Source organism: Chrysemys picta, chromosome 1 (genome assembly GCF_011386835.1).
Source record: "Chrysemys picta bellii isolate R12L10 chromosome 1, ASM1138683v2, whole genome shotgun sequence".
Lineage (NCBI taxonomy): Eukaryota > Metazoa > Chordata > Testudines > Emydidae > Chrysemys > Chrysemys picta.
The window spans coordinates 147,019,147-147,044,837 of NC_088791.1; the positions used below are offsets into that span (position 1 = coordinate 147,019,147).

The following is a 25,691-nucleotide window of genomic DNA, read 5'->3' on the forward strand; positions in this document are numbered from 1 at the left end:
GACAATCTAATCTTTTAAATCCTAATCTTTTCAAACTCTCTTCACATGGAAGTTTTTCCAGGTTTCTAATGATTCTTATCTTTGTGTAATACCCTCTATTACTGGTATATCATTTTTGAGATAAGATGACAAAAACTGAACACAGTATTCCAGGTGAGGGCATAATATTGATTTGTATAATGCCTTTATATGGGAACTCCACCACTTCCTGAAGGAGATTATTCTAAAGTCTAATTAAGAGATGTTACCTGATATTCAGTCTAAAAGTACATTTACATTTGCAGTGGCATGTAGAGTACAGACATCGCATGCCCACCTGGCATGGGTATAAGCATTGTAGACAGTATGGCATGACTTAGGGGAATAGGGTAAAGTAGAGTACTGTACACACCTGAACCCTAGGGTATATACCAGCAGTGGCCAAACTTATTCACCCTCCGAGCCACATACGACAATCTTCAGAAGTTTGAGAACTGGGACACACCTGCTGGGGCTCGGGACTTCGGCCAGGTGGGGAGGGGTGTCTCGAGGCTTCAGCCTCAGCAGGCATGCCGCCAGGCTGAAGCCCCAAGACCCCCCTCCCCGCTGGGCAGAAGCCAGAGGCGATGCATGGGGGGGCATGTGGCATTCTCTCCCCCTTCCCCCAGCTTTTTGCCAGAGTTTGCTGGCCATGCTCGGTCACATAGTGTCGCAGAGTCCCGCAGCTGCTGGAGCTGGCAAGCTGGGAGCTGTGGCTGTGTGGAGAGGCAGCAGCAAATATCTGGGAGCTGCAGGGAGGGGCCACTGAGGGTAAAAGTGGGGGGGTATGCCTGGGGGTGTGTGACCAAGGGTACCAATTAGGGAGGGCAGCCCTCCCTCCTTCCCCACGAGTTTCATACAGGAGGTGTGCTCCCAGACAGAGCTCTTAACTGCACAGAATAAGGGCACGTCTACACTGGCAAAGTTACAGCGCCGGCAGTTACAGCGCCGCTCAGAGAGCGCAGAAAAAAAACCGCTGTTGTGTGTTCACACTGACAGCTGCCTGCGCAATAGCGTGTTCACACTTGCATCACTTGCAGCGCTATTTGGAGCGGTGCACTCTGGGCAGCTATCCCACAGAGCACTTCTTTCTCTTTTGCCGTTAAGACTTGTGGTAAGGTGGAGGGGGTCGCGGGGCATTCTGGGTCCAGTCCCAATGCCCCGTGATGCATTGCTTTGCATCCCATCAATCCATGTGCTTCCGTCTGCGTTTGGCACCATCTTTCAATGGTTTGTGTACTGCAGGCCCTGCCTCTTTCAGGTTGCAGGAATGGATCCTGAACTGCTGATCAGTATGCTGCTCATCACGAGTGGCAGTGGAGTTATTCCTTAAATTACAAAGGCAAGAGGAGTGTGACGTTGATCTCGCCACGCGTAGTGGCTATGACATGAGATTGCTTGTGGCATTAACTGAGGTGCTGATTACAGTGGAACACCGCTTTTGGGCTTGGGAAACAAGCACTGAGTGGTGGGATCACATCATGATGCACATCTGGGATGACGAGCAGTGGCTGCAGAACTTTCGGATGGGACTGTGTGATGAGCTCACCCCAGCCCTGCAGCGCAAAGACACGAGAATGAGAGCTGCCCTGTCATTGGAGAAGCGCGTGGCAATTGCACTGTGGAAGCTGGCTATTCCAAACTGCTACCAATCGGTTGCTGTACCGTGGGCGTTTCGTGGACATTAACGCGGGCTGGTCCAGAAAGGTGCATGACGCACACATCTTTTAGAACACTGGCCTGTTCAAGAAGCTGCAAGCAGGGACTTTCTTCCCGGACCAGAAGATCACCATAGGGGAAGTTGAAATGCCCATTGTGATCCTGGGAGACCCCTCCTACCCCTTAATGCCATGGCTTATGAAGCCATTCACAGGGCAACTTGACAGCAGCAAGGAGTCGTTCAACAACAGGCTGAGTAAGTGCAGAATGACTGTTGAGTGTGCATTTGACCGTTTAAAAGCCCGCTGGCGATGCCTGTATGGGAAGCCGGACATGGCCGATGACAATATTCCTATGCTTATAGCTGTGTGCTGTACGCTCCATAATATTTGTGAAGGGGAAGGTGAAAGCTTCACTCAGGGCTGGACTGCAGAGGCTCAGCTCCTGGAGGCTGAGTTTGAACAGCCAGAGACCAGGGCTATTGGAGCGGCACAGGCGGGGCCATAAGGATCAGGGATGCCTTGAGGCAGCAGTTTGAATCTGAAAGCCATTAATATTTGCTGCTATGCTTGGGGTTGCAGTGCTTGTAATGCTAGAAGGTGACTGGTGCACATGATGCAATAAGGGGGTTTAAAATAATTGCATGTTGCTTTGCAGTGCTCTTTTTGCTTTCATTTAATAGAATAAAGATTGCTTTCAAACCAACACAGTTCTTTTATTAATAGACAACAACCAGAGGAGAGAATCAATTGGCAAAAATACATCAGCAGGGAGAGGGATGGGGGAACGGAAGGTGTCCAGAGGAGAAGGGGTCCCGAAACGGCTACAGACTTGGGTATGTCCAGGGATCATTCCCAACCTTCTCCTTTGGAGTACAATGCAGCAGGTACTGTACTTCAGCAGGTCCAAACTGCATAGGGATGAGTGTTGAGTGCAGTGGGTAGTGGGAATCCACACTGCTGGGCTGTGAAGGGAGGAGTGGAATGCTGTGGGTAGAGAGTGGAGCAAGGAGGTTGATAACTGTGTGTTGGTGGTGTGTGTGGGGGCACATGGGAAAGAGTTTTGTGACAGCGGCTGCAGGGGAAGGCGGGTGCAAGGCTGATCGGTTTGAAGAGCTAGTATCGCCTGGAGCGTGTCCACTTGGTGCTCCATAACATTTAAGAGCCGCTCCGTGGCTTCTTTCTGGTGTACCGCGATCTCCTTTCAGTCTCTCTTCTTGCTGTCCCGCCACTCCTTCAATTCCTGTTTCTTGGCAGCGGAGTGCATCATAACCTCACAGAGAAAGTCCTCCTTAGTTCTTCATGGCCGTTTTCTAATTCTGCGCAGCCGTTCTGCCGCTGCTAAGGGAGGCTGGCCTCCCATGGTCATCTCTGTGAAGTTTAAATGCAACATTTTACAGTATTGTTTGCAACACAGACAACACTGATTCCGTGCTTTAAAACACAGCCAGTACTCTAACTGGCTTTAAAACTAACTTTAAAACACACCTGTCACTAACTGGCTGACCCCAGGCAAGCACACTTGAGCCACAAGACCCCCAAAATGGTGAGTAGCCGCAGGGCCAGGATGAATCACTCTTCCTGGACCCTGCTGTACACTGGGCACGTGGCTCTTGGGGGGAGAGAGCATTGTAAGGAGGGCTTGATAATCATTCCTGTCCCCACACTTCCCACACGATGTGATCACTATGGAAGATATCTCGCTGCTGAGGATGAGCAGGGAGTCAAGGGAGGGTCTTCTCCAAGCCTGCGGCGTCTGCCCTGGCCACTATGCGGCTCACCTGTGTGCAGCAATGGTCCCACCGCCCCTGGTGACGGCACAGTGGAACGGGAAAGTTACCGTTAATGCGGTAAGAAACAAAGCAGCTCTGCTGAGGAACCTGTGGCAGCAGATTGCCCAGTATCTTTATGAGAGTTTCCTGGAGCTCTCTGAGGGAGATTCCCGTGAAGTGAGGGAGTCTATCAACAGCCTGTTCCGCTGCTCAGAATAGGCATGCTGTGGGAGACAAGCCTGCTTTCTGCATCCCTCCTGCCCCCAACAAATCGCTTCAGCAATTCCCCAAATCAGATCCACTTACCAGGGGCCTCCTCTCCTCTTTGTGCTTTGCCAAGATCCAACTGCTGTGACTGGCTAGGCTCCTCTGAGGTAGAAAAGAGCTCCCGACTGCATGCATCTCTGGCCTCCGAGCCATCCTCTGGGTCCCCTCCCCCTCTTCATCTAAAATTTCCTCCTCCTGGCTCGGTCCACTCTCCACTGGCATGTGAGCCAACGAAGTATCCACAGGGGCCTTTGCAGGAGATGGGGTCGCCACCGAGTATCGCGTCCAGCTCTGTGTAGAACTGGCAGCTGGTGGGCGCAGCACCAGAGCGGCAGTTTGCCTCACACGCCTTGTGGTAAGTAGGTGTTCCGCAGCGCCTTCACTTTGACCCTGCACTGCAATGTGTCCCGGTCATGGCCCCTTTCTATCATGCATTGTGAAATCTGGCCCTAGGTATCATAATTCCGATGGCTGGATCGCAGCTGGGACTTCACAGCTTCCTCTCCTCAAATGCTGATGAGGTCCAGCAGCTTAGGGGGAGGGATAGCTCAGTGGTTTGAGCATTGGCCTACTAAACCCAGGGTTGTGAGTTCAATCCTTGAGGGGGTCACTTAGGGATCTGGGGCAAAATCAGTACTTGGTCCTCCTAGTGAAGGCAGGGGGCTGGACTCGATGACCTTTCAGGGTCCCTTCCAGTTCTATGAGATAGGTATATCTCCATATATTAAAATATTATATTATTAAAGCTCGGCATTGCTCTAAGCGGGGAATCTCCTGGTGCGTGGAGCAGGCATGGCCACCTGGAAAGATGCGCTGAGACCACTGCACACATCACTGAGCAAAGAGGAAGGGGACTTTCAAATTTGCAAAGGAACGTGAGGGGTGAGGATGATGGTTGGTCACCTGAGGGCAGGGCAGTAGAGTTCAAACTGATGGCCAGAGAGGTGAGAGCAGGCATTGTGGGACACCTCCCGGAGGCCAATCACAGCGCTGTAACCGCCACGGTGTCTACACTGGCACTGCAGCGCTTTAGCCCCGGCGCAGAAAGCTCTACGCCTCTCATCGGGGTGGTTTTTTTAGAGCGCTACAACTGCGTAGTTTCTGCACACTAAGTGGCTTGGCAGTGTGTACACCTCAGGAGTTACAGTGCAGAAAGCCGCTTTACTGCGCAGAAACTTGCCAGTGTAGACGGGGCCTTAGTGTGGAATGTGAGTTCCTCAGAGAGGTGCTTCTCCCAGCTTGTGCCCCTGGGGCAGGGAGTTGGTGTTTTGTCTACAAATGGAGGCAGGGTAATTAAGGCCTTGGCTATACTGGCGCTGTACAGCGCTGCAACTTGCTGTGCTCAGGTGTGTGAAAACGTCTCCCCCCCCCCCCCGAGTGCAGCACTGTAAAGCGCCAGTGTAATCAGCGCTGCACGCTTGTTCGCAGCGCTGCAAGCTACTCCCCTCGGAGAGGTGGAGTACTTACAGCGCTGCGAGAGAGCTCTCGCAGCGCTGACAGCGCGACTACACTCGCGCTTCACAGTGCTGTGAATTGCCAAGTGTAGCCAAGGCCTTAGATAAGAAAGGGCTGGTAATTAAATTAAGGATCTGGAAGCCTTTGATGAACCTGAATATGTAGTTCCTGAGCCTATACATATAAGAGGTGTAACTCTGGATTAGATGGCTCAGATATTTAAGTATGAAGTGTATAGTTATTGACCACACATGTTATCACATCTTCATTGTGATGTTAATATCTATGAGTGGAGGCACTGATGGCAATAGTTTTACTTGATTAAGGACTAGAAGATTTGACCCTCCAACTTTTTTTCAAGAGGAAGAGCTGCCCAGAGCTCCTGTGCCTGTTTATTTTCCTTTCCTGCCTGCAGTGGCCCTGATATACCTCAGAAGTCTCCATTTTTTTCTCAACTTTAAAACATGGAATTTTCTTGGTGTTTAATTTAAAATATTCTCCTGTGGAAACTGCAACTCAATCACTGTAGTGTTGTGTTTAAGACCCTTCTGGAAAATAGCTAGCCTTTAAACAGAAGCAGTGATTTTGTTATGAGAGTCATGATAATTATTGTTTTCTTAAAGCCCCAGCTCCTGGAGTCAAGTGATATGTGATGATTTCAGCCTTCAGTCTTAAAGAAAAATGAAGTTTCTAGCCCTTGTAGCTCTGGCGAAAGCTTCAAAATGTGACCCCAGCGCACCCTAAAGGCTCAAAAAGCAGATGTAAATAAAAAGAACACCAAATATATTATTTTTACATAATCTTAAAGCCAATCTCATGATTTTTTGGTGAGCCTGATTCATGATTTTTGAACATATGGGGTTGGAAATACTATGAAAGTGACTTGAAATTGTCCATTTCACTCTTGTTTAAAGTCAGTTTCTAGTCTATTATTTGTAGTGGGGTAACATCCCTAGAGCCCCAGGCAGAAGCGGTATAACTCATAGGGCCTTGCCCTAGTAGGATGTTTCCAAAAGTTAAATGATCTATTCCAAGCTTTATGAACAGCAAAAAAGTAAGAGAGAGTAATCTAGATTTTTCTACAATTGTTTCAATCATTGTATTCAAGAGTTAGTAACAAAGTAAGAATATACATTAAATGTTTAAACCTAATCAGTGTCCCTTTTTACACAAAATGTCAGAACATGTTAGTATTAGAGCTGAGTGGGTCTAACACTTATATAAAGAAAGAAAATTAAATAGGAATTAGAAAGTATTATCTAACAGGAGCACTGTATCTAAGTTATTATCTGCAAAAAAACAAGAGTTTTCAAAATTGCCCAAGTAGCCTCTGGAGTCATGGTTAAAGTTGCCCCCACTCCACCAAAATCTGAAATGGCACCCTGGGTGTGACCTAGGCTACTCGGGGGGCGGGGGGGGGGGAGTGAACCTTTTAAATTGTGCCCCCACTCTCAGCAGGTACAGTCTTCTCTGGCAGAAGCCCCTAGCCTCACCACCGCAGGGCAGAAGCCCCGAACTCCCCCCTCTCAGTCTGGTAGGCAAAGAATGGGCAGGTGTAGGGGGCTCCACAATCTTCACCCTGAGTGTAAAAGAGCTGTAGTTTGGCTCCCCTGGTATATACCCTACGTGGCTCTCCACACGCCCAAGCAGTGCCTCCCATGACCACACTGCTATTTGCAGCAGTATAATGTCCTGCTGCCAGAGCTGTTCCTCACTATGATGAAAGGCTCTGACAGCCGGGAAGGGCTCTGGGAGGGAGGAGGCAGCAGGGAAAAGGAAAGGGCTGCCAGAGCTTTCCCTGCTGCCTCCCCCCTGCCAGAAACTTTCACTGCAGTGTGTAGCTACACGTACCCTACACACCTCTGCAAGTGTAGACAAAGTCTAAGTTTTCTTTTTCATTCTTTCCCATTACTTGTAGTCATGCCATCTTGGACTACAATGAACCATTTCCCTCCCTCCATCCTAAATGCTTACACTGTGAAATATTTTTAGACGGTTACATATATATTTTTTCTCATTCCCAGTCATCAATTAGCCAAGCTGTACGTGTTTAATTATTTTCCTCCTAAAACAGTTTAAGGAGTTGGTAGGAACAAATGGAGAGGTGAAGGGTGAATAAGATTGGAAGGTCAAGAAGAGAGCCCTCCACTTACCCTACCTGTCAAATGTAATTTCTTTATGCAAAGTTGACCCCTGCCTTTGCTCTGCCAACAATGCTGGGCTTGATTACATCATTTTTTCCCACAAACACATTCATACATTCCTGCATACCATTCCTTGTGAATTGGAAGAATTCTCCATAACATTTCATAAAGCCACCACTTTATTCTTTTTTAAATTCCTCAAAACCTGCTGTTCTCATGATGCCTACAAATGATGGCTCTCTGGCATTGGCTACCGACCAGCCTCCTGTTACTATGTTGACCACTGAGACACCTTACTTAGGCCTTGTTTACACTTACTGGGGGTTAAATGTGTGGCGATCGATGCATCGGCGGTTGATTTAGCGGGTCTAGTGAAGACCTGCTAAATCGACCGCAGATCACTCTCCTGTCGACTCCTGTACTCCACCTGAACGAGAAGCACAAGGGGAGTTGACGGGAGAGCATCTCCAATTGACATTGCATTGTGTGGACCCCACTTTAAGTAGATCTAAGTACGTCGACTTCAGCTATGTTGTTCACGTAGCTGAAGTTGCATAACTTAGATTGATCTCCCCCTGTGGTATAGACAAGGCCTTGTGCATCTTTATTGTAAGCTTTGCAATTGGAGCATGTGGGTGAGATTTTCAAACTTCCACACAGTGTGAACCCCAGCCGAAATGCTTCTAATTCCACTGCTTCTGGTTCTTCTGCTGGGAGCCCTGGAGCTGGGCATAGAGGTGCTGGGGAAGATGGTCCCGGACCATGGAAGGGACCTGGCAAGAGGCAGGGTTCCCAGAAGGAAGGAGTTCAAGGAAAAGATGCTCAGAAGACAGGGAAAGTAACTGTCTCCCTTACAAAAACAACAATGAGTCTGGTGGCACCTTAAAGACTAACAGACTCCACCAGACTCCTTGTTGTTTTTGTAGATATAGACTAACCACGGCTACCCCCCGATACTTGTCTCCCTTACAAGTTCTCCCGCGTAGTTTGATACTCTCGTTATGGAGATATCCCCAAAGAACAACCATACGGTGTAATTTGTTTTTGTTTTGTATTTCTGCAGTATTGAGTTTGGATTCTTTTTTTCATATCATTATGCATGCATTCTGCTAGGAAATATGTCAGCACGTTTGCAGCCTGGTCGTTTTTGTGCTCATTTGTTGGTATTTTAACAGAACATAACTTGCCCTTATCAGATATATTCTAATACAGAATTCTAGGTAAATAATAGTAATATTCCTTTTTGTTCATAAAAGTTTTGTTTTGAAATATCTTAATGCTCTAAATTTCAGGAAGTTACATTTGGTATTTTGTAATTCTTCAGGCTAGGAACTTGGAACTCTTTTTCTTTTCTTTTTTTCAACAACAAACAAAATTCAGCTTCTTTTTCAATTCTAAAGGCTGACATGTCTGCAAATGTCATCCTAAAATATTCCTCACATTGTGCTAATGGAGCATTCACCAATAAAGAAATTGTTACATTGTGTTATGAAAGTGTTTTGTTTTATATAGCACAATGCTGCCACCTGATGGGAGAAATGAAGTAGGACATCATGTGTTTATGCTTATTAAAATTTTATATCATGTATTCCAAAGTGTGGCATACAAGGCAATTCTCAGTACACATTATGGACTTCACCAGCTGCCTTTGGTAAAGAAGTAATTTGTATAAGCTTGTTTCTTAAAACTCAAAAATAAGACTTTTTAAATGCATTTATTTTTTATTTTGGAAAATCAACAGGATAATTGGAAGCCTAGCATTGCTTTTGTTGTTGGGAACAAAATCGAGGATGAAGTCCACACACAAGCCTTGTCTCTTGCTGTGCAGGTGCCACAGCGGAAGCTCTTCAGTGAGGTATCGTGGGAAGGAATTTTGGGACAGGTATTTAAAATGGTTTATTATTAAAACCTCTTGAAGACTTGGTAGCCTTTTTCTCCTTAGTCACAAGTGCTGCTGTGTTAATTTAAAATTAATAGCTTAGTTTAAATAAGAAAACAACCCTGTTAGGTAAGCTAGTCCATCCTGTGTCAATGCACTGTAGTCCAGGGCTTTGTCCAGACTAGTTTTAAATGTCCAAAGTGATGGAGTTTTCACCACATCCCTTAGAAGATTATGCCACAGTCTAATATATCTTACTGTCAGGAAGTCTGAGGGTAATCAAGAAAAAAATGATGAAGATAATAAACACAATACTGCATTATGCTTTTCTTACAGATCATGGAAGCTGGAAATCAAAAGGGAAAAAAGGTTAAAGAGGTGCCTATGTATTACGAGGTAGGTTAAAGCACTTATTGCAGAGGCAAAGTTTTTATTGCTTTTTTAAATAATTGAGCTAAATACCTCTAATTAGTTATGTTTTGTATATCTGAGTAAAAATGACTCTTGTCCACTGGATACAACTTTTAAAAACATTTCTGTTGCCAAGATGCCAAAACTGCTTCCTTTTTGTTGCATCTTAATCAGTCCATATGAACTATTTGTAGAGAAAGCAAATGAGGAGCAAGGTACCTTCTGGGACATGGATTTCTTTATGATGCTTGTAATATATTCTCTGGGTATATTTTAATGGTGTTTCCATTAATTATAGAGATATAGAGCTGGGATCTATTCTCCCAAATGTTTTCAAGTACATAAAAGGTAGTTACAAGGAGGAGAGAGAAGAATTGTTCTTCTTAAGCTCTGAGGCTAGGACAAGAAACAATGGGCTTAAATTGGAGCAAGGGAGGTTTAGGTTGGACATTAGGAAAAACTTCCTAACTGTCAGGATGGTTAAGCACTGGAATAAATTGCCTAGGGAGGTTGTGGAATCTCTATCATTGGAGATTTTTAAGAGCAGGTTGGACAAACACCTGTCAGGAATGGTCTAGATAATACTTAGTCCTGCCATGAGTGCAGAGGACTGGGACTAGATGACCTCTCGAGGTCCCTTCCAGTCCTATGATTCTGTGTTCGCAGCAGTTGACATGCTTAAACCCTCCTTCATCAATGAGAAAATAGAACTCTAGAATGCAACATTGATGCTCTAGAGTCTAGACAGAGCTTAGTGTTTGTGTAACAGCTACTTGATGTAAAGTTCTAAGTTGGTTGACCCAGTGGGGTATATCTGAACGGTTAGTAAGCTTGCTTAGTACAAAGAGGACTTACTTTTACTCTACCTTGTAAATGTTTAATTTACAGTTTGTGAGAGCCTATAAAATCCTGTGATTAATTAAAAGATTTTAAAATTTTCTCAGCCAGTTTTATGGCCCTGCAGACCTTGGACATAAAGATTTTTGGATTCCTCTAAAAAGAACTTGTTTACATTTTAACTCAGTGATGACTAATAAACTTTTTATATGTCTTAGGTTTTGGTGGATTTTATAACTGGTCGTTTTAGTTGTAGCGTGTTTTTCAGTAATGCTGCATTACTATCTGAACAAGTCCCATTGGAATTATTTACAATTGACATGACTGTGAATTTTATGGAATTAACCCTCTCCATTCTGGACTAGCCTCCCAGGCAATCTCATTCTATACTATCTGGGATGTAAAACCCTTTCAGTCCTTCTGATAGAAGGATTTTAAAGTTTGGCCCTAAGCAGAACCTTTTCGTGATACCTGTATTTAATTACTAGGAGCAGTTTACTTGTGGACTGGATACTTATGAATTTCAGCTGTCAATGCTGTGTCTCATTAGCTCCTTACTTTATTGCTCTATTTTTTTAAAATGGAGAATATAAAATGCCTGTTCTGACCTTTTGCCTGAATCCTGTTTCCAGTCTGGCTGTAGCAAATTAAAAGATTGATCAAGCTGCCACAAGCATAAATTCTGCCAGCTATGGGCAGAATTTTGCTCTACAATATTCATTGAGGATTCTACTGCAGATTCTGCATTCAAAATTCTCATTGACAGTAATGATAAACAAGTACAGAATGAGTACAGAAGGAAGTACATTATTCATCATGCTAAGATTTCTACACTTTTGTCTCAGCTTCCAGTGAGATTGCAGGTGTGAACTCCTAAAGCTTTAATGATTTTTGAACAGCTACAATGTAATAGAACCTGTGCTGGAGTTTAATGCCTTATTGAGGCAAACAGTACAGGTATTGATGCTACTGATAGTGCTGGCCTTGATACAAACTGCTTCAGTAGAATGGAATTTCCCTTTATCCACTTCAGTGCAGCAGTCTACAGTGCCTGCTTTAACTCAGGAAGATTAAGCTTGTGGTCTCAATGATATCTTGTGGCAATGAGTTCCAGAAGGTAATGATGTGTTGTGTTTAAAAAAATGTTTCCTTGGATCAGTTTTAAATTTTCTGCCTCTGTTTCATTAAATATCTTCTTGTGCTTGTATTATGTAAGTATTATCCTCATTTTACAGATTGGAAGACGGAGGCACTATAGCCTGATCTATAGATTATGGATAAAAAATTCCCAGTTATCACTTTGAGGGTTGACAGGTTCTTGTCCCAAGATCAGGCCCAGTATTATTAAAATTATTATATAGTTGGGAACCCCAATGTGCACAGTTGCAACATTCACACTATAGGAATATGTCTATATTTACATATAATGTATTAATACATTTAGCACACTCTCAAACACTCTAACTCAGTAAGGTAGATTGCAGAACAACCTGCAATGTTAGACATTATCTTCCTCATCAGCGTCACCTTCCTCCTCTTTACCAGTGGCCATCATTCTGTCACCTCCCAAGGGGCTACATCTCTCTCTCCTCCTGCCCACAGGCTGGGATGCCACTTTTATAATATGTTATGCTGATGCTACCATGTCTAATGCATATTCAGTAGGGGTATTTCCCTTCTTCCTTATTTGTATTTCCTCCCCTTACTAATGTTGAGATGTCCTTCTTTTATATAAAAAACAGGAGTACTTGTGGCACCTTAGAGACTAAGGTGCCACAAGTACTCCTGTTCTTTTTGCGGATACAGACTAACACGGCTGCTACTCTGAAACTCTTCTTCTATATGTTAGTAGATTCATGATTTCAACTCATTATCATATACCTCAATTCGTTGCCATGGCACTTTTGTTGTTGGATGTTCTCTCCAAAACTTTCCAAAAGCTGGTGTTAGCTCATGTTTCTGTGGTTGGCTGATGTCATTATGGGCAAAATTGCACCTTACGCTCTACTTCCAGTTCCCCAAAACATAAGGGTTACCGTTGGACCATTTATCTATACCAAAGTCCATAGGTCTTAAGCCTCATGCTAACAGCTGAAGTCAATGTCTTACAGGATATAAGCCTGTAGGTTCCTTGAATATAATAAAGGCAGAATAAAGGCAAGGCAGTGAATATAGTAAAGACAAGCTAGCCCTATAGGCTACAGCACAAAGAGTGCAAAGGTTAAATCTACAAAGGTGCATAGTTGCTACACCTAATTCCTAGGCTCCCTGCCACCTAATGGAATCTTGAGTAGGTACCTAAGGTCCCCATACAATGCATGGGGCGGGTTAGGTGCTTAAGAAAGAGATCTTCAGAAGCCAGAAAGCTGAGCAAGGAGCCACCTAATTCAGCCAGCAGTGAAATGCATAGGAAAGGGGTGGGGTGTCGGCCCAGATCTACAAAGGTATTTGGATGCCTACTTCCTGGTGTTTTGGGTCTTAGGCACTTGACTTACAGGCCAGAGGGAGATGCCTATCTCTGCTTGGAATTGTCAGCTTTGAACCCTCTCCTGGAGTGAGGTGCCTAAGCCAGGTCAGCCATTTTGGTAATCCATGCCCTAGCAGACAGAGAGTAAAGAAAGAGCTGTACCCAAAAGCCTGGTAGTTAAGGCACTCCCTGGGATGTGATGTGAGAGACTTGGGTTCAAGTCCCTGTTCTGGAGCATGGGTCCGTACATCCCAGGTGAGTGCCCCTCACCACTGGGCTGTGAGGTGTTTTGGACACACTCAGCTACCTGGTGTGTGAAGCAGCAGCCCGATCCTCTAGGTCAGTGGTTCTCAAACTCTGGGTCAGGACCCCAAAGTGGGTCGCAACCCCATTTTAATGGGGTCTCCAGGGCTGGCATTAGACTTGCTGGGGCCCGGGGCTGAAGCCGAAGCCCGAGGGCTTCAGCCCTGGGTGTCGGGGCTCAGGTTACGGACCCTCTGCTCGGGGTTGAAGCCCTTAGGCTTTGCCCCCCCCCCCCACACACACACACGCACCTGCGGTGGCAGGGCTTTGGCCTCTCACCCAGAGTGGCAGGGCTTGGATGGACTCAGGCTTCAGTCCCCCCTCCTGGTGTTGTGTAGTAATTTTTATTGTCAGAAGGGGGTCACGGTGCAAAGAAGCTTGAGAACTGCTGCTCTAGGTGTGCTCTGAGAATGTCTACAGGAATGGGCCCTGCCAGTGAGATAGGCAAGGGAACACCTAGTTTCAGAATTCTGCTTCGGAGCCTCTAGAGATTTGACTACAGCGAGGGCTGTGAGCACATTGTCAGTGTAGTGCAAGGTCGGGGCTTAGGTGGCTTTGCATATGCCCCACTATCAGAAATTTAGGAGTCTATAGGGTTAGGCAGCTACTGAGTGGTAGTTTTGTGAATGTCAGTGGTGTGGAAATGGAGGATTTAGGCACTTAAAGAGGCAGTAAGGTACTTATACACCTTTGTGGATCTAGTCCTAAATGACAGATCCAGGGTCACAAAATGAATCAATAGTAGAACTGGGATTAGAAACCAGGTGGCCTGATTTCTAGTCCTTTGCTCATTCCAGCAATAAACTAAATGTGCATTAGAACATGTCCCTCCTAAACATGACAGATAGAGAAATAATGACTTTTTCCTTTTATATGGGTTTAAAATGACAACAGACATAACAAGTCAGATTAATCTGTCCTGTAATGTTTCCCACCAAACAGTATATAAAATGTTTGTATGTTGTATATGTATTATTTATGTATTATTATTCACATATCTATTTTATTGGAATATTTTGGCAGCTTTCTGTTATAGGCATAGCTGGTAATGTCATATGTAATTAAAATTATCCAACGCTTCCAGTATAAGACACTTACAGCTTTGTCAAACCCCTGTTACGTGTCTGCCTCAGGCTTAATTTTTATTTATTTATTTATTTATTGAAAGCTCCAGCAAAAATGGTTCAGCTGGTTCCAAGAATGGGATTAGGGAAAACATGTGTTATGATCATGTTAAAAATTCTGGTGACCTTCTCTTTGAGAAGACCACATGCTTTGGAGTGGGGACTTGAAATTTGGCAGGGGGATGGCCTTTGCCTTTTGCCATCTTTGTGAAAATCTGCCGAAATCAGGCCACTTCAAAAAAATCTCAATTTGCACATGCTCAGTAGAGACTTGTTAGAGCTTTGCAGCTAAATTCTACAAGATTCCATCTGCACTGAGCATGCTCCAGCCCAGGGCTGAGAATGAATTTCCCTGCAATTGCTGCTTCTGGCTGTGGTGGACCAGAGCAAGGCCAGGAACCCAAACTGGGAGCAGGGAGACTCTCTTTTTTGCTGGCAATGCTTCTCCTGCTAGTGCCTAAGTAGTATGGAGACGGAAGTCCTGACAAATGCAGAAGGGACAGAAGCCAGACCTGGGGGAGGTAGCATGACAAGTAGACTGAGACAAGGAACCTGGAGAAGGGGGTGAAGACTGGAACGGGAGATGGGGAAATTAGATTTGGCTGGGGTGGGGAGACTGGGACTGGGAGAGAGTGAAGGAAACAGGTTAGTGGGGAGGAAATTGGGACTGGCTGGGTAAGGAGACTAGGACAGAAACAAGGAGCCAGGAAGGGGAGAGACATATATGAGGGGGTGATGGCAATTGAGATTAGATGAGGAGCCCAGAGCCTCTGCCTCATTCCCTACACACTTTCCAATTTCTACAACAAATGAGGCAGGGGTCCTACAGACAACAGCCTCATTAACTACTTAGCCCTGATTAATTCCCAGAGTAGGTCCATCATATGCACTGAATGAGGTAGGCATCCTGTGGAAAAATGGGCATTTCCCAATATTTGAGTACCAGAATGCAACCTTAATGTTCTTTTAATGTAGTTTTGTGTGTGCAATAAAAGAACACTGCCTATCTCATTGTGTAGTTATTTATACCCATGCAAACTGGTTGTAAAATACTACCAAATCAGGGGCCATATCCTGCCCATGCCCGAACTTTATTGCTGCCAGAGCAGTGCATAGGGACCATAAATCTGCTGTAAATGAGCAGCTAAAGGTTCTCCAGTCATAGGGGAATCATTGGCTGGCATAAAGTCAGTGCAATCAGCAATATGCTCCTTCCACCCCCAGCATAGGTTGCATTTTGGAGATGGGAAGGGGCTGGAGGAGACAGGAATGAAGTGCATTGTACTCCCACAATCCTTGCTGGTTATAATGTCCCCCTGAGTGCCATTATAAGCTAGTACAAGTTGGAGCAGATCTTAGTTTTTTTATTTATTAATCTGTGTATTATGGTAGTGTCCAGGGATCAATAAGAATGGTGCCCCATTGTGCTCAGCACTGTGCTCAACACATACACACAGTAGCACCCAGTCCCTACCCTGAAGAGCTTACAGTCTAAATAGTCAAGGCAGGTACAGGATGAGGAGAGGGGTATAACACCCCAGCAGCGTGGACTACATTATGACAGCAAACAACATGTTAGTTCCTCAGGGCGGGATTTTTGGAGGGGGAAGGGTTAGTTAGGAGGTGATCAGATAAATGGAAAGGAGAGTGAAGGGAGAGGGAACATTGACGGAAAGGGGTCTGGGGGGACAGGACAAGGGAGGAGAGGGTAAGAGGGGCCAGTATGGAGTGAAGCTGAGATGAGAGACTGTGAGGTAGGGAGGGAGCAAACAGCTCATCACCATGGGGTAGAGAAAGTCCAGTCAGAACTGTAGAAAGTTCTCTGGATGTCCAAATGTTCCTGCTTTGGCTGCTTCTGCAGCTTCTCCTATTAGCTGGAGTATCTGGCTAGGTCCTCTCTTCATTTTTTTCCCAAGGCCACATGGCTGTGGGAGAGCTGTGGGAGAGGGAAGACACCACTTTAGTCCTAGTTTCTCCAAAGTGGAACTGATCAATTCTGGGTCGGTGGGTGCTGGGGTTCAGCCAGCCTCAAGGAGATGGGGTTGGGATGGAGTAATGGTTGTGATCTGCTTCAGTGCAGCTGAGGACCAAGTCAATCCCGCATTTTTCCTCTCTCTTTCTTTGTTACTTTTCCACTTCACTGTTTAGTTGTCTCTTTTCCTCAGTGTCTGTTTTCCCCCCAATTAACTTTTCTCCTTTCTTCTTCTTTTTGAAACGTCACTTTTTTTTTTTAATATATGGAGATATGCTCTCCTTTTTTCGCCCTTTCTTCCTCTTTTCACCCATCTGTTCCTTCTCAATGTCTTCTTAGGATCATTCTCTCCCCTTTCCTTAGCCTTCCTTTCTTTTGCATTATGTACCTGGGTCTGTCTCCCAACCTTCATTGTGGGCCTTGGCAGAAAGAGGATACCTCCACATCATTCACCATGAGGGACTGAGGGAATGCATTTGAGCTTCAACAGTTCAGGTTAGGGGCTAAGTTTCAGCTTCCTTGCCTTCTACATTTTATGATCAATTGCCAGGGACTTCTGGACTTGTGAAACATCTGGTGGTCTCAGAAGGAATCATCAAGCAGCTGTGGAGTGTATCTGCCTCCTGGGCCCCAAAGCTATACACTGGGCAGGGAGGGTGTCAACTTCCTTAGTGATGCTACTCTGCACCCTAATTGGACCCAGGACAAAGTTCATGGCTCCGTTTCTTGATGATAGATAGTTGTGGGTACACAGCCTGCTTCCTTTGCTGCAGCATAGATCCCTCCTCCCGAGGGGAACATTTGATAATGACTTTGCAAACTGAACTTTTGGAATTTGTCTCTCTCCCTCCTGTGGGGTTTTACTGCACAAGGCTCTGGGCCAAGAGGCCTTTCCTCAAAAGAAGTAATCACATATTGAAAGGTTCATCTTTTTATCATATCAGCTTATAGGCATTCTGTGTGAAAAAAATGTTTTTAAAATGGAAATGAGCCTTTTCTAGTTGAAAAGCAGTGCAATAGATTTTGCACCCATCTTCCTCTAAAATTGAACTTGTGCTGAGACGCAATATGGAAAGTTTCAACCTAAAAATAATTTTTGAGAAAGTTCTTATGAACAAATGAAAATGGTGGTTATTATGGAAGCATGTATGTAGCCATCACTATATTACCACTGTCCATAAACACTGTCAGATAAAAACTGTAATGTCTTTTTAAATACAATAATAAATTTTAACTTTTGGCAGAAAAACAAATTGAAAAAGGGTGTTCTTCCCTTCTACAGAATAAAGATTCGTAAAATTGAGGACATAAACTTGCTTTCTGTTGCTATTCTCTTTGATGTTTTATGTTTGTTAGCAGGAGCTGTGGCTAGCATGCTTCTGAAGCCCAAGTATTAGCTTCATTGTATACTTTTTCTGTATTTTCCTTTATTGTTTTATCTTCTCTTATTGCTTTATATTTGTCTGTTACTCCTGAGCTGCATTTTCTCTGCTACTGTTGAATTGCTTTCAGACTTTGTCTGTTATTTTCTCCTCTTCTTGTATGTGGTTTATGTTTCTGCCCTCCCACCCCCTTCTGGTCTGTGTTTAAACCTTTCTTTATTCCTCTAAAAGTCCATTGGTCTATTTGTTTGTATTTTCGCTCTTTTAGCAATATATCTGTGTTAGCTAATGTCTCTGGTTTTTGCTGCACAAATTTTACATGTTGTGCAGTTCTAATGTGTTTTAATTAGCATTCTTAATGTAGGATGAGTGAAGAGCTCATTGGCAAGCAAAGGACAGCAGACTGAATAGCTTTGGTAGTGAGAGAGGGTTCATTTCAATTTTATGTAACTGGTTTAAATCCAGCCTAGGGGAACTATTCTTTTTCAAATGATTACACATGTGTCTTCCACTCTTGGTTTTTATGCACCGCTCACACAGTCATTGGAAACTTTTCCATCAGTGATACCCATCAGGGCAGCACGAGCGCCCTCTGCCATCATGTGCCAGTGCATGCTGTTATAAAGGGCCCAGTCATCCCAGAGCCCCCTCAGTTCCTTCTTACCATCCATGACAGTGGTTGGAATTGCTTGGCTTGCCTTAGCAAGTGCTCTAAGAGTGCTCCTTGTAAATGTATTATAAATATTTTAATGTTGTAGTTGATTAGTACTTAGTTAATGGTGTAGATAGGATTCATTTCATTTTCAGTCCCCAGTTTTGGGGTTTCTGTTTCTCAATACTGAGGAATGCCTCAGTCACTGGGGCTTCAAACGCTGTGTGCACTAGGCCAATGCCTGTGAGTGACCACACTCAAGCTGCTCAAAGTATGTAAGGGAAGCTCATATTTCGGATCATTGCCAAATTTGCAAAAGACTTTAAACCACAGTCAGGCTAAAATTTTTAGTCATGGAGGCAGCTCTGAGATCTCCATCAGATCCATGGGTAGTGGGTGAAACTTCCCCTGGGGGAGGTGAGATCCTTGTCCTGTCTCTTCTGCCCACAGCCCCGCTCACACTGCACCTCTGCTCTGCCACAAGCCCCACCTACCACTGACTTGCCACTCACCTCTTCACCCCCCAGATATACCCCCCTCTAACTCACCTCCTCCCATGCCCGTCTGCCGCTCGCCCATCTGCTGCTCGCCTCCTCACCACCCTGACCCTTTCCCCACTTGAGACCCCCACCACCACCTGCTGTGCAGCTGGCTCGCTGTTCACCTCCTCACCCTGCTGCCACCCCCCCCCCCCCGTGACACCCTCTCCCCTTTTCACCTTAAAGCACCCCAAGGGAACTGAACAGGCAACAGCTATAGCTCAGTTGCCAGATAGATTCTCCTCTGCGTGGCAGGGAGTTCGGTGTATACTGTATACAGAGAGACGAAAAGCCAGGCTACCTGCGCCAAACTGAAGCCTAATCTCTCAGTTTGAAAAAGTGCTTGTCATTGACAGCCTGCATTAAGGCAGTAGTTTAATCACCTTTCTTACACAGCAGGACTGAATTAACCTTTTGTGGGCCCAGCACTAAACATATTTGTGGGCCCCTCTGGGGGCAATGGAGCATGGCATGGGGAGGTTGGTCCGTGGAGCAAGGGGCCAGCCAGGGGCAATGGGGCATGGGATGGCAGTCCCATGCTGCGCCACACTGCCGCCCTTCCTGCCCAAGACCCCCCCCCGCAACTCCCTATGGTCAGAGCCCCTCTGGACCTGCTATGCCCAGTGCCACCACCCACAACCCCCCCCACCACAAACTCACAGCACTCTGCACATCACCACCCCTGCCCAGCACCCCCCTGCCCACAGCCACACCACAACTGCCCTGCACCTCACACAGAACCCCCACTCCCTAGCACCCCAACACACACAGATCTCCCCCACTCGCCATTGGCCAGTGTTCTTCCCCACAGCCTCCCCCACCACAACTACACAGTGTCCCACACAGACCTCCCAATGCCCAGCACCCCAACATACACAGACCTTCTCCACTGCCCAGTGCCCCCCAACAGACCTCCCAGTGCCTAGCACCCCAAAACACACAAACCTCTCACGCTGCCCAGCGCCCCCGCCCCTCACAGCCCAGCTCCCCCTCCTCCCCCGATCCACTCTCCCACGCCTTGCCCCCTGGGCGTACTCACTGGCCCTGCTGAACCAGTGCAGAGCAGGGATCCCCCATCCAAGCACAGTGCTAGGGAGCAGGACAGCTGAAGCTCTGGAGCAGAGAGGCCCCGTCCCCTGGGGTCCTGCCCGCCTGGCGCTGGTGCCCGCGGTGCAGGAAGCGACTTCCCCAGCCTGCCGCTTCTGCAGAGTGGCAGGGAAAGGGGGGCCCCGCCCCTGGGGAGCTTGAAGCAGACAGTCACCGGCCTGGCCCGGCCCAGAGTGGGAGCACCTGAGGACTTCTCTTTGCCAGTGACAGGGGTGGAGAGGAGCACTCAGCCAGTTGGTCGGCCACCAGGATGAGAGGAGCGAGCGGTGGGGAGCCAGAAGGGAGAGGAGCCAGCAGCTCAGGGCGCAGCGCAAGTGGACTGGGCTGGGCCAGGGCCCCTTTAGAGTGTGGGCCCGGTGCCATGGCTCCACTGGCGCCATTGTAAACCCGGTACTGTTACACAGAATTCCCTGCCAGACTCGTTTACTTAAACTGGGTTTGAATAAAACGACTAGATCAAGAAATAAACTCACTGGCCATATCAGCTCCTCCTTGAGCCAGGTTAGCAGTTTTTACTTCTGGGTACAGAGAATAACTGAAGGGTCGTCATTTGGAAACTGTTTTTAACCCCAATAACACATTTTGCTACAATATAAAATCCAGCTGAATGTGGCCAAAGGCTTCCTGGGCATTGGCAAATGGCTGTTAAATGGCTTCATTACCACTTTAATGACTCTTTAACAGTTTCAGTGATCTCTGCTATTAGGTCTCTAGAAGGCTTTTTCACCTTGGCTACACTCGCGGATGTGAAGCGCGAATGTAGTCGTGCCGCCAGCGCTGTGAGAGCTCTCTCGCAGCGCTGCAAGTACTCCACCTCTCCGAGGGGAATAGCTTGCAGCGCTGCAAGCGAGCGTGCAGCGCTGCAGGCGCTGATTACACTGGCGCTTTACAGCGCTGCACTCGCTGCGCTCGGGGGGGTGTTTTTTCACACCCCTTAGCGCAGCGCTGTGAATTGCCAGTGTAGCCAAGGCCTGTGTAAAGTTACTCAGGAATCCCCTCCGCTTGCCTCCTCACCCTCCCTCCCCATCTGCCACTGACTCCCCACTTGCATTCATTCTCTCTCTCTCTCTCTCTCTCACACACACACACACACACACACACACACACACACACACACACACACACACACACACACCCCGTGGGGAGGGTGGGGTGAGGAGAGATGCGACGGCAGCTGTGGGGGGTGGGGGAAGGGGCTGGGGTGGAGGAGAGAAGGAAGACTCCAGGCAGCAGCAGCAAGCCGTGGGAGCCTCCGGAAAGGGTCAGAGCAGGGAGGGAAAGAGGTGGGGGAGGGGCACCACAGCCCAGGTGTGGGTGGCAAGGACAACTGTGCTAGGGGAGGAAACGCCTCCCCTTGCCTATTATACCTGCCGCTCATGATCAGACCCTAGCTGTTCTGAGTCAGCACCACCTGCTTCAGCATCAGTTAGGAGTACGCCTCCTATGTTGCCCAAAAGCCAGCACTGCTAACCCTCTCCAGTGCCTAAGAAGAGGCATAAGACCACCGAGAGAGGAAGGTCACTGGCATCAAAATCCTTTAAGCATAGGGAGAAGACTAGAGTGCAGCCAAGACCAACACACTCCCCTTCACTGGTAGTGCAGAAACTGGCACCGTTGACGCTGGCACCAAGGCAGGTACTGTAGAGTCTAGTGCCCGAAGGAGCGCCTTTTACATCTACAGTACCATAGCAACCCAAGACCATCTTGGTACTGACAATGCCAGAGGCATTTGTAGCAGTGAGAGAAAGGCTCAGCAGATCAGCACTGGTATCCCAAGCTGTGCTACTCCTGAGGGCATTCTGCACCAAAAAAATAAAAATTCTGCAAATTTTATTTGTCAAATAAATGTGGAGGCTCCAGCATGGCATTGGGGAGCGCAGGCAACTGGCTGCACAGAGATGGGAGATCACTGTGCAGCTTCCCCCTCCCTCCCCAGGACTCAGACTCAGCGGTGAGGCTGGACCCAACCCTGAGACAGTGCAAGGACTGGGCCTGCCACAGAAACACCCCAAGGCTCTGTCCCTCGGTGCCAGGTGCACTAGGTGTGGGCAGGCAGGCTCAGCAAGGCAGGATCCAAATGTGGAGGGGCTTAGTGTGGGGGGATCCAGGTGTGGGTTGAGAGGGTTCTATGTGGAGCAATCTGGATACTGGTGGCTCAGAGGGGGATCCAGGTGCAAGGAGGATCTGGATGCACAGGGGCTTGTTGCGGGGGTTCTGAGTGCAACAGTAATCTGACTCTGCAGGGGGGTCCAGGTGAAGGTGTTTGGGACTCAGCAGGGTGGGGTCTGGAGGGGATAGATCTCAGCAGGGGGCTCTGGGTGTGGGGGGCTCAGTGGGGGGGGCAGATGCTGGGGGAGTGGGGCTCAGTGGGGGGGGGGGGATCCAGGCGCACCTGGTTGCGGCTCAGTGGGGTGGGTATCTGGGTGCGGGTGACTCATCAGGGTACTCCATGTGCTGGGGGAGTGGGGCTCATCATGGGCATCTGAGTGCGGGGGTTAGGCTCAGCAGGAGCGTCTGAGTATGAGGTGTCTGGATGCATGGGGGTTGGGCAGATGGGGGAGCAGCTCCCTGTACAGAGATTCCCTTCCCCTGCAGCTGAGGAGCGATGGGTGCAGTAAGCGGGGAGGAGAGGGGGGATTTGCAGAGCTTCCTGCAGCTGGGGGAGAAATCTGGGGGTGGGTCTGACCCAGTCCTGGATGCTGTGCGGGGGAAGAGGAAGTCCTGTCCTCCTCAGCCCATCCCGGACTAGCATCTAGCCCGGCGCAGGGTAGGAGCCACCAGCTGGGTCTCCCCCAGTCCCACCCCCTGTACCACAGTGATTTACCTCTCTGCCGGCTGGCCGGCACACCCAAAACATACTGCTGGGGAGGATCACATGACCACTCTTGTGACTTCACTTTGCTTCCCCATCAGAGAGCCATTTTTCTGCAGGGAAGCAAAGAAATCTGCAGGAGACATAAATTCTGTGCATGCGCAGTGGTGCAGAATCCCCTCAGAAGTACTGTGCAGGAGACTGTGCCCCTGGTACCAGCAGAGGAGTGACAGTATCATCAGTGCAGTACTTGGTACAGAGACAACCTCTGTTGCCTCACACTTCATTTCCTTCAGTACTGTCAAAGGGAAATTCTGCAATGTTGGCTGCTCTACACTCTTCACTGACTTGACACCGGTCTCCGGCACTGTCGGGGACAGATCTCCCCACCCCCTTGGTCAGCGGAAAGTGATTCTTCCTCCTCTGAATCAGAGATTGGCTTTTATGTTTCCCAGCTTCAGAGCCAGTTATGCTACTCCTCACCTAGGTATTACTACCTGAGCCTCAAGATCCTCTGGCTGAAATAGGATCAGACATGTGACCAGGAAGTCACTGGGGCCCACCACTGGTCCAGTGGCCCTTTTGGAACCTGTGGGGATTCCTCTGATTTCTATGTCATACAAAGGTGATCCTGCTCTGTGTCCTTGGAGAGGTGTGGGAAGTCTATTCACCAGGTGCCACCTGTTCCTGAGCCTGGTACCAGGCCTGGTGCTGAGCAGGAAGAGGCAATTCAGGAAGACCCTGTTGGACAGCTAGTGGAGGAGGAACAGCCTCACCCTGTGCTGGCTTGTTTATCCTCCTCTTCTGACAAGGCAGTTTCCTCAGGATGTGCCTCACCCCTTACCAGTGATTATGAGGCTCACCAAGAGCTACTGAAGAGGGTCGCCTCAAGTTTGGGGATCCAGGTTGAGGAGGTTAAGGAGTCCTCCCATTGCCTAAATGATATTTTGGCCACCACAGGGCCTTCTTGGGTGACCTGACCTTTTAATGAGGCAATTTTGGACCCCATTAAGTCACTCTGGTAGACCCCTTTATCCCTTCCTTCAACCTCAAAAAGGTCTGAATGTAAATATTATGTTCCCTCCCAGGGGTTTGTATATCTATACTCCCATCCTTCCCTAGGTTCTTTGGTAGTGACAGTGGCCAATGAAAGAGAAAGACAGGGCCAACAGGCAGCAACCTGCAAATCAAAGGAGGCTAAGAAACTGGATTTATTTGGTAGAAAAGTTTATTCTACTGCAGGGTTGCCACTCAGAACTGCCAAACAATAAGCTCTTTTAGGACATTATGATTTTAATATTTGGGACTCCTTTTTAAAGTTTAGGGACATGTTGTTGGAGGACACTAGACAAGAGTTCTCTTTAGTTGATGAGGAGAAATCTGAAGCGAGAAGTTTGCTGCAGGTTGGACTAGACGCAGAGAACTCGGTTGATAGAACCATTGCTTCTGTCTCTACACATCAACAGCAGGGAGCTAAGGGCTGCCCACCTGTGTCAATCTTTCCTATCTCAGTCAAGGAAAAAGGCTGTTCTCACAGACAACGCAGCGGCAATGTTTTCACTCAACAGGCAGTGAGGAGCTTGCTCTTCCCTGCTTTGTCAAGAGGTAGTTCACCTGTGGAAGTTTTGCATTGCAGTTCAATCAGTCTTGAAGACTACTACCTTCCAGGGGTGCAGAATAAGCTGGCAGGCCACCTAAACTGATTATTTACAAGTCACCACAAGTGAATCTGCCAGGTGTAGCCAGACACATTTTGGGGTGATGTGAATCCCCAGATAGACCTATTGCAACCAAAGCCAGCAAGACATGCCATCAATTTTGCTCCTACAAGGTTCCAGTTCCATCACAGACGCTTTCCTCCTATGCTGGTTGAACAAGCTCTGCTACGCTTTTCTTCCAATTCCACTCCTACACAGAGCATTGTTAAATATCAGTCATAAGATACTAATAGCCCCAGCATGGTCCCGGGAGCACTGGTTCTCTACTCTCCTGGGCTTGTTGATGGAGGCTCTGATTTCACTTCCATTGGACCCAGATTTAATTTTTCAGAATCACGGTCAGCTGCTCCACCCAAACCTGTGGTAACTTAATTTAACAGCCTGAAGGCTCCATTGCTAAATCCTAGAAAGGAGCCTGACTTGGAGCAATTTCACAATGTCTTGTTACATAGTAGAAAGCCTTCCACCAAGACTACTTACATTTTGAAGGAGAAGTGTCTTTCCATCTGATTTTGTCAATCCTGTATTTTGCTGATTTAGTCTTCAATACAGCATATCCTGGACTATCTATTGCATCTAAAACAGCAAGCATTGTCAGTTTTATCAAGGTCCATTTGGCAGCAGTGTCAGTTTTCCATCCTCACATGGACAACTGTTCTATTTTTTTCTAAATATATGACAATCACATTTTTGATAGGCCTAGAAAGGTTATACACTCAGATATGGAAACATGTCCCCCTCCCCCTGGACCTGAAATTAGTTTTGTCAGGACTTATGGAGCCTCTGTTTGAGCCTCTTGCAACATGCCCTGTGATACAGCTATTACCGAAGGTGGCTTTTTTATAAGCCATCGCTTTGGCCAGGAGGGTGGCTGAGGGTATGTCTACACTACGAAATTAGGTCGAATTTATAGAAGTCGTTTTTTTAGAAATCGTTTTTATACAGTTGGTCGCGTATGTCCCCACACAAAATGTTCTAAGTGCATTAACTCGGCGGACTACGTCCACAGTACCGAGGCTAGCATCGACTTCCGGAATGTTGCACTGTGGGTAGCTATCCAACAGTTCCCGCTGCCCATTGGAATCTGGGTTGAGATCCCAATGCCTGATGGGGCAAAAACAGTGTCGCGGGTGGTTCTGGGTACATCTCGTCAGGCCCCCCTCTCCCTCCCTCC

General features: G+C 47.2%; 1 protein-coding gene across 6 annotated transcripts in view; it reads left to right on the forward strand.

The window, feature by feature from the left end:
* The window catches only part of SPAG17 (sperm associated antigen 17), a 278,678-nt gene that overhangs the window by 15,971 nt on the left and 237,016 nt on the right, over window positions 1-25,691 (forward strand). For all 6 annotated transcript variants that reach the window (XR_010599017.1, XM_005292730.4, XM_042852127.2 and 3 more), the window contains exons 2-3: window positions 9,056-9,196; window positions 9,530-9,589. Coding sequence is in view for 5 of the 6 variants with exons in the window: in XM_005292730.4 (XP_005292787.2) it covers window positions 9,056-9,196; window positions 9,530-9,589 (201 nt within the window). In the remaining variant the exon portion in view is untranslated. The remainder of the gene's footprint in view (window positions 1-9,055; window positions 9,197-9,529; window positions 9,590-25,691) is intronic.